Below are 9,540 nucleotides of genomic sequence, written 5' to 3'. Positions count from 1 at the left end.
TGGTCTGTCAGGCCAAACGATGGGCTCTCAGGGAGCAGGCCCAATGAGTTCAGTCTGGGGTGGACTTGGTCACAACAGGCCCACACTTCTGTTCCAGGCTTAGGCCACTACAGGTTCCAGGACACCAGTAGGTGAGGGGAGGAAACCAGGTACCTGCGTGTCTGGGGGTGCTGAATGTTGAATGTACTCTGAGTTGTTCACTTTCACATCTCAGCCCTCACAGAACACTGTTCTAGAACAAGGTGGATAATGAAAATCTATCATGATAACGTAGGAATTTCTAAGTCCTCACTCAAATGCCATGGCTGAGAACAGAGATCCCATCGCTGATAGTTCTTTGTGATTGTTCGCTTGGGTCTGGGCCACAGTTTCAGTGTCAGACACTTGTCATCCAGTTTGACCAGTGTCTTCCGAATTTTTCTGATCAAGGTTGCAAAAGTGTGCCCTTGTGGCGGTATTTCCCACAAACATGTTAGCGTGCTAAGGACCCTGTTTCTCACTGGGGGTTCCTTTAGGGGTTCAGGAAGTGATTTGCTTGAGTAAAAGGACTTTCATTAATTTAAATATTGGAATAACTGTCCAGACAAGATCCAGGAGTTGTGTGTTTTTGTTAACTTTTTTAGTATTTAAATAACTGTGCTAGTCGATATAATGGCTGAATTTATGCTGATAAATGTTGGTATCATTTTGGAAGCCACTTGAAACCTTGGGATTGGGCAGAAGGACTCCAGCCCCTTCTGGCCAATGCTGATAGATGGCTCTCGGCTGTGCTGGGCGCCACAGGGTAGGCCTGGCTGTTCCAGGCTTCTCTGTTCAGTGCCCAGCTCGTGTATCAGGTACTCTTCCACCCCCCAGGTCTTTGTTAGGATAACACATTCCAGAACAAATTCAGACCCAAACTGTCTGGTTTAGCTGACTGGTGATGCTCCATGGATCTTCCTTTAAATGTTCTGTTATTTTTTAGAGAGCGCATGGTGGGGGGGGGGGGGGCGCGGCGAGAGGGCGCGGGAGAGAGAGAGAGAGAGAGAGAGAGAGAGAATATGAATAAGCAGGCTCCACACTCAGCGTGTTCTGTTCTAATTAAGAATTACGGTTTATCCCATTCCAAATATGTACCAGAAATCTAAGGCAAAGATAACATTTTGGTGTTTGAAAGGAATTTATTCCATGATTGCAGTTTTGAGGTTTTATTTGTGTTTGTCTTACCTGGCTGATACATGCACTTGAAGCAGAATGGTCTTCGGGCTACCTGAGTGCTCACAGACCTAAGCTAGTGAGCAGCCCCTCTCCCCTCCCGTGTGGCTGGACCACTGGGGAGTTGGGGACTCGGGATGGTGGCGTACCGCCATCTTCTGGTCACGGTGTGGAATTTTATCAGAAACTATTATGAAATTTTCTGTGTCTGGAGCTCTAGTGCTGGGGCTCAGTGGGTAATCTTATCTTGTCTCTACCCTGACCTCTGGTTTAGAAGTGAGATACAGCTAAGGAAATAACTGGGGCCCTGTAACAGTGAGTGGACTAGTCCAGAAAACAAACCACAGAGTGTTTCAGACAGAAGATTGATTACAATAATGTTGGGAGGGCAAAGCAGGGAGTAAGGGTACCCAGAGGTTAGCGACCACTGAAGCCTCTCACCCCAAACTGCAAGGGCACAGCCCTGTAACTGGTGCCCATGGGACACGCTGGGGCCGTGTGCTCGCTAATGGGTACCTGACTTCCCCACCATGTACTTACTGTGGAAACTTCACATCCATCTCAGTGCGCATGTGAGCACACACACACTCCTAGATGCATCTCTTCCCCCAAATCTCCAGGCAGGAAGGCAGGAGACCTGGATTCTAGCTTGAGTTTCTCTTTCCCTGACTGGCCGGGCCTCTGGGGAGAAGAGCAGGGTCATCCTGGTATGCGGCAGGGGCCTCCCTGTGGCATAGGGTTGGACCCCACGTTGGCACGTGGCAGGATTTAATGATGAAATGTTTATCAAGTGCTGGATCCGTTCAGTTCCTGGTGAGAAACTGGTGGCACAAACCAGAAAAGAGGTAATGGAGGTGGATTTAGTAGTTGAACTGACGGAGCTGTGGGCCTCGGGGAAGCCAAGCAGGGTGCTGCAGCAGCCATTCCTGGCCCTGTTGTGAGGGTGCGGGAACCTGGCAGGTATCAGCACCAGTGGGAGCAGCCCCACAGGAACTGAGGCCTTCGGAGGAGGAAGGCAGCACCTGCCAGCCTGCCCCATGACCGGAAGGGCACAAGTGGAATAATTACCCTGGCCCCTGGCTCTGCCCACTGCCCTGTCCTGTCAGCTCCCCCTGTTGGCCAAGCCACCTGAAAACCAGAGGGCAGGGGAGCCTGGCTGGTACAGATGCGGAGAGGTCAGCTTGTGAGTGCGGAGCAGGGTGAAAAATCAGGTAGGACGGGCCTGGTGGGCAAACAGTGCATCCGGCACGAGAGCCTATTTGCCCTGGGAGGCACATGGCTGGTGTAGTGTCATTCAAGGCCATGGGGTTAATGCCATAGCAGGACTTGGTTCCCAGCTCCCAGGGATTTTCCACTACACCCCACGACCTGCTGCCCCTTGATTCCCAGGAAGCCCAGCCTAACAGAGGTTTCTCGTGCCCAGGTTCCCACTGGGGGTCTCCCTGGCTGCAGAGTGGGATTCAGCCTCCAGGTGATGCAGGAAGGCCCTGCCTTTGCTCTCTGTCTTGCTGATCCCTCCACCTTTACCACCACGGGAGAGGTGCTGCTCTGGCATTGTCTATTGGTTGGGGTCTAAGCTGGGGGAGGCATAGAGGGTGTCTTCCCTGGAAGAGGTTGAATCCATCCAGAGGGAGTGTGACTTGCTCAAGGTCACATGGCCAGGAGGACTAGCCAGCTTCTCCTGACTCCCACGTGGAATCTTGGACTCTTGCTGCTCCACGCTGCCCAGGTCCAACCTCCTACCCTGCCCTGTCCTGATGGGGAGGGGGCTCAGGTTCACCACTGGGTAAGTGTATTACAATATTGACTATTCCCTTTGCTGTACTTTTCATCCCTGTGACTTATTTTATAATTGTAAGTTTGTACCTCTTAATCCCCTGCACCCATTTTGCCCCTCCTCCCCACCCCTTTCTCTTTAGGCAACCACCAGTTCTCTATGAGTGTATCTTTCTTTTGTTATTTGTTCATTATATTTTTTAGTTTTTTTTTAAGTTTATTTTTGAGAGAGAGCGTGTGCGCAAAGTGGGGGAGGGGCAGAGAGAGGGAGAGAGATAATCCCAAGCAGGATCCTGTCAGTGCAGAACCTGACACGGGGCTCAAACTCAAACCATAAGATCATGACCTGAGCCAAGATCAAGAGTCTGACACTCAACTGACTGAGTCATCCAGGTGCCCCGTATTATTTAGAGTGTACGTGTAAGTGGAATTACACGGTATTTGTCTTTATCTGACTTATTTCCCTTTGCATGATACCCTCTAGCTTCATCCCTTGTTGCAAATGGCAAGATTTCATTTTCTTTTTTTTATGGCTAATAGTCCATTGTGTGTACACACACACACACACACACACACACACACACACACCTTTATCTATTCATCCATTGATGGATAGATTGCTTCCATGTCTTGGCCATTATAAAATACTGCAAAAACATAGGGGTATATATCTTTCTGAAGTAGCATTTCTGTTTTCTTCAGGTAAGTACCCAGAAGTAGAATTACTGGATTGTATGGTATTTCTATTTCCAATTTTTTCAGGAAGCTTCAGACTGTTTTCTAGAGTGTCTGCACCAGATTGCATTCCTACCAACAGTGCACAAGAGCTCCTTTTCCTCCACATCCTCACCAACACTTGTTATTTGTCTTTTTGATTCTAGACATTCTGACATGTGTAAGGGGATATCTTATGGTTTTGACTTGCATCTCCTTGATGAATAATGATGTTGAGCATCTTTCCATGTGTCTGTTGGCCACCTGTATATCTTCTTTGGAAAAATGTCTATTCAGGTCCTCTGCCGTTTTTTAATTGGATTGTTTGTTGGTGTTAAGTTGTAGAACTTCTTTTATTTTGGATATTACTTGGATATTTTATAAATTTTAAAATTTTGGATATTAACCCCTTATCAGATATATCATTTGCAAGATCTTCCATTCAGTAGGTTGCCTTTTTGTTGATGGTTTTCTTTGCTCTGCAAAAGCTTTTTAGTTTGATGTAGCTTCAGTTTATTTTTGCTTTTATTTCCTTTGCCCGAGGAGACCTATCTAGAAAAATGTCGCTAAAGCTGATGTCAAAAGAGAGACTTGTGTGCGTCAGTAGTTGATTTATATTTGTTGGTGGGTAGCATTCCATTGGATGGCTGGACCCGAATTGATCCTTTCACCAGTTGAAGGACAGTTAGGTTGTTTCCAGTTTTTGGTGATTATGAATACAGTTGCTATAGGCATTTACATACAGGTTTTTCTGTGACCATAAGTTTTCATTTCTCTAAGGTAAATACTTAGAATAGTTTGTATTGTTTCCCCACCTGCCCCCTCTAATCTAATAGGTGTATAACGGCATCTCATTGCAATTTTAGATTTCTTTAGTGGCTAGTGATGTGGATCATCTTTAATGAAGGTTGCCTCTTGTATATCCTCTTTAGTGAAGTAGCTGTTCAAGTCTTTTGCCCATTTTTAATTGGGTTTTCTTGTTGAGTTTTAAGAGCTCTTTATTTTTATTTATTTTGAGAGAGTGAGTGTGGGAGGGGCAGAGAGAGAATCTGTCAGCGCAGAGCCCAAACCCACAAACCATGAGATCATGACCTGAGCTGAAATCAAGAGTCAGACGCTCAATCCACTGAGCCACCCAGGAGCCCAAAGAGTTCTTTGTATATGGGATATAGGTTTGTAGGGGCTCAAAGAATTTGGGGGCTGATCAAGGAAAAAGGTATAACCACAAGAGGCAATGACACACAAACTTTACTCAGTGGTGCTTGGAGGGGAAGGTCCTCATATCACAAGACCGTCTAGAAGCTTGCGGTGTAGAAGCCACCATCTGGAGGGGAGGATGGCCTCCTGGAGAGGAGATAGGGGTGGGACAAGGGGACTTAGATGTCTAGGTGAGGTAGCCCAGCAGCACAGCTTGTGCACATGCGTGTTGAGGGGGAGGGGTGAGGCTCTGGGTCAAATAGTCCCGAATGACCGTGGCAGCCTGGGGCTTATAATCAGAAGGTTCTGGCTTATCAGTGGGGAATAGCAGTCAGGGGAGGTTTTAATGGGGGTATAAAAAGGCTCTAAATGGCTAAAAATCTGCTTGTTTGGGCTATTTAAAAAATAATGTGTTAAAATTTGAACCTGGCATTGGCAGGCTTTTGAGGTAACTGGTCTCTTGCTTGTTTTTTGGAGCCAGTGATAAAGCACCTTAGGAATCTTAGGATCCAGAATCATAGAAGGTCACACACTAGGATTTTAAAACCTTTTTTCCCCCAGCCAGTCTGACCATTGAGTAGTAGAGAGCCAGGAGAATTGACCCAAAAAGGAAAAAATTTTATCTTTTTTGTTAGCAGATCAATATTATGGTGCCTTTGGTGTGTGTCCTGTACTCAGTAAAACTTGGTGAGTGTGTTTACCTATAGGCAGCAGGATGTGCTAGGAGCACTAGACCTGCTCTCCTTTAGCAACCAGTGAGCCCTGTGGGGCTAGAGGACACTGAATGTTTGGTTGTACTGGTGAAGGTAGGTACTTCTCAGGTAAGAAAGTGACATAGCCACAGAGAAGTTAAAGTTGAAGGTCATCTGCAGGGCAACTGTTCATGTCCTGGGACTTGCCCATATGGTGGTACCCCATTCAGGGCGATTAATTCTGTTAAATTACAAAAATTCAACCAAGTAAATTTTATTTTCCGTTTTTAAAATTTTTAATGTTTATTTTTGAAAGATAGAGGGTGAGCAGGGGAGGGGCAGAGAGAGAGGGAGACACAGAATCTGAAGCAGGCTCCAGGCTCTGAGCTGTCAGCACAGGGCCCGATGTGGGGTTCAAACTCATGGACCTTGAGATCATGACCTGAGCCGAAGTCAGATGCTTTAACCAACTGAGCCACCGAGGTGCCCCTCAACCGAGGAAATGTTAAAGATCGAATTGGCTTTATTAATTCATTTGTGAATTGGACAGCATCCCCATCTAGCAAGGGAAGCTCCAAAGGGCTACAGAAAAGGAAATGTTTTTAAAGATAGGGAATGGGGGAAAAAAGGAAATTATTATCAACAAACCCATTGTTTTAGGCAAGGATGTGCTCCTAAAGGGAATGGAAAGGGTCTAGCAGTAAATTTCCTAGTGCTGACCAGAATATTCCCATGTTGACCAGGTAAAGGTTACATTTCTGGGGGGCTGAAACTGCAGTTAGGTTAGGGTCCCAAATCACTAAACCAAGACATAATACCTAACTTATGGGACACCATTTGGGGCCTGTGGTTCTCTTATTCACGGTTCTAGCTCCTGGGGGTCAGGAGCAGGCCCAGCTTAGTGGAGCGGAGTGAAGAACAAGGTTCTAGAGAGGACGTACCTCTCTCTCCAGTAAAGTTTTTAGTAAGTAGAATGTATTAGTCAAATCAATAAACCATTTTTTTGAATGTATCCATTAAAGCAATGATATCTAATAGAGGAGTTCTGATGAAAGGAATAGCCCTGTTTAATTCTCTGTGGTCTATAGTTAGCCCACACTCATAGTGGTGGCTTTTAGCACTGAGGGTCCCAGGGAAATGAAAGAAGGGAGGGGGGAGTCAGTACCCCTTCTGTAACTAAGTCAGCTGTAGTGGGCCTTCACTCTCAGTTTACCTACAAGGGAAGGACAGTTACTTTTCCGAGGGTCCCGGACCTTGCAGCTCTGTGACCTGACCTCCACTTTGGCAGGGGTCCTGTCTTCCATCGTGGAGTCCTTAAAAAGTCTGTGAATAAGGCATGTGGCATTTGTTGGCTTTTCTGGATTTATCCCCACCCCCCTTTTTCGTTCCCCAACTTAGAAGGTTTCTCTTCAATTCCAGCCACCTTAACCATGGATTTTAAGGTTTTTTGCATTTGCAGTTTTGAGCAATGTTTGGTTCTGTGTGTAGAACGTTTTCTCTGCATATCTGGACCACTTTTTTCTGGAAAATGAAAGCCCAAAAGCAGTTCAATTGTGTGTCTTTAGCTTAGGTTATTTAGAAATCACAGACACTGTGGGATCCTATTTGCTCCTCTTTCCTTGGACAAGTTACATTCTTTGTGCTCATGCACATAGAAGTCCACCTATTTCACACACTTTTCCTCTGTCACATCTTACCTTTATAACAGAGATTCTAAGAAAAATGACCTCGCTGCCTTTCCTTAGTTACTGTGGCTACTTTTGTTTTTTCAGTTGAGGTAAAAATCGTATGTAACATTAGTTTCAGGTGTATGCTATGGCTACTTCTAAATCAATTTCCTAAAGGTCCGTGAAAAGGATCTTTTAAGAATATACATCTATAGGGCCACCTGGGTGGCTCAGCCTGTGAAGCATCGGACTCTTGATTATCGGTTCAGGTCATGATCTCATGGTTCGTGAGTTTGAGTTCCACATCAGGCTCTGCACTGACAGGGCAGAGCCTGCTTGGGATTCTCTCTGCCCTTCCTCCATGCTCGCTGGCTTGCTCTCCCTCCCTCCCTCAAAATAAAATTAAAAAGAATACAGGTCTATAAAATATAGGTCTTTTTTCTCTTTTGTTAAAAAAAAACTATGTGGATTATATCTTGCAAATGTCTGTGTGACTTGAAACTTTGACTTTCTACCCTTCGGTTAGTAGTGTTCCTCGCTGACTTCAGCCCCCGAGACTTCCTTTGATTCTGACTTAAGTCAAACATGCAACTATCCCAGAACTGTCAGGTGCTGTTTGCAGTGTATCTCCTTGCTAACTTCTCCACCCAACCTTGTCGTCTCCAGAGACCCCTCACTGGGCTTCCTTTCCTTTCTCCTCCAGGTCACAGCTTAATGTTTACTTTGACCAGGGGGCCTGGATGGCTCAGTTAAGCATCCTACTTTGGCTCAGGTCATCATCTCACAGAACGTGAGTTCAAGCCCCACATCCAGCTCTCTGCTGTCAGCACAGAGCCTGCTTTGCATACTCTGTCCCACTCTCTCTGCCTCTCCCCTGCTCTCACTCTCTCTAAAAAATAAACATTCAAAAAAAGTTTATTTTAACCAGGAGGGGACAGTGGGCACATCAACAAATCCATACTGCTCACTGGAGAAATCTCCCATTGAGATTACATTCCCATTACAGTACGATCTACTCCCTCAGGCCATCTTTCTTCCAGTCCTCTCTACCTCTCAAAGCCAGGACGGTAGACCTGGGGCTCTTAGATTTGATTTTTTAGTACTCTCATCCCTGAACTCTGAATCCTGAGCCAGTGATACAAACTTAGGGGACAGTTTTTTTTTTTTTTTTTTTTTGCCTCCATTACAATGGCTGTGGTGATACAGAAATTGAAACTTTCATGTGATGTAGCTTTGGCTATATTTTCTATTTCCTAGTCCTTTTGAGCATTTTTTTATTACCATTTATATTCTGAGTCTCTTCTAGCTACCTTTAAGTATTAATGTCTATGTTTTTCTAATATTTATTTTTTGCTTGCATCTTACAGAATTTTTTTTGCTTGCTTATAGGCAAGGAACAGTGAATACAGATGGCCTTCACTTTTTCAATTATCTTATTTTTAAAGATTTTTTAAAGTAATCTCTACACCCAACATGGGGCTTGAACTTACAACCCCAAGATAATGAGTTGCACACTCTGCTGACTGAGCCAGGTAGGCGCCCCTTAATTTTTTTTTTTTTTTTTTTTTTTTTTAATTTTAAGTAGGCTGCATGCCCAACATTGGGGCTTGAACTCACAGCCCTGAGATCAAGAGGGTTGTGCCTTCACTTTTAAACTAGCCTCAATCCAAAGTCATACTTTCCCCTCTCATATGCTCCCCTTGAATTGATTTGTGTGACCATTTTACTACCTTAGTATTCGATACTGTCCCTGATGGCAAGGACAAAGGATATGTTGCTCTACATTCTATCTGTTACAGTGTCTGATTTACCAAAGACAGTTAAATCATTGCTTCTTTCCCAATAGCACTCAAATAATCATTCTGAGTTTGCAAACAGAATTCTCTTTACTACATTGAGGGAGATGATGCAAGGTTAATTATTCCATTAGTTTCCATATTATGTATGCAAAGAATACATCACCAGAATGCTGGACTCACGATTTTTTGACACCACACATACTATGCTCATGTTATCACATATTGCTTTGGAGACGTAGCTGCCAACAGAAAAAAACACAACGTAATTAATGGACAAAAGGGAAAGTAGTTATTTCTATTGTTGATGATACTAAATTTGAACCTGACAAAGATACCTTTTTCCCAAATCAATTGATCCTAAGTCACTCTTATATTTGGTTTCAAATGACTGCACAGATCTGGCAAAGTTATGATGATTACTATTTGCAGGAGTAGCAATCTCAACCTGCCCTGAGATAGCACTGCCAGAATTATCAAGATCTAGCAAATCAGAGATATTAT

At 44.6% G+C, this 9,540-nt stretch overlaps 1 protein-coding gene across 12 annotated transcripts in view; it reads right to left on the bottom strand.

Moving 5' to 3' along the window:
• Positions 1-9,107: 9,107 nt before the first annotated feature.
• Positions 9,108-9,540, bottom strand: part of FBXW12 (F-box and WD repeat domain containing 12) — a 76,449-nt gene continuing 76,016 nt past the window's right edge. For 11 of the 12 annotated variants that reach the window (XM_040445240.1, XM_040445249.1, XM_040445248.1 and 8 more), the window contains one exon: positions 9,108-9,278. In XM_040445240.1, coding sequence (XP_040301174.1) covers positions 9,179-9,278 — 100 coding nt within the window. In that variant the 3' untranslated portion in view covers positions 9,108-9,178. The remainder of the gene's footprint in view (positions 9,279-9,540) is intronic. The other variant, XM_040445251.1, reaches the window with a different exon arrangement.

The sequence above is a fragment of the Herpailurus yagouaroundi genome, unplaced genomic scaffold (assembly GCF_014898765.1).
Source record: "Herpailurus yagouaroundi ecotype Mexico unplaced genomic scaffold, PumYag 193, whole genome shotgun sequence".
Classification (NCBI taxonomy): Eukaryota; Metazoa; Chordata; class Mammalia; order Carnivora; family Felidae; genus Herpailurus; species Herpailurus yagouaroundi.
The sequence above is the reverse complement of the archived record's forward strand: the minus strand, read 5'-3'. Positions and strand labels throughout refer to the sequence as shown.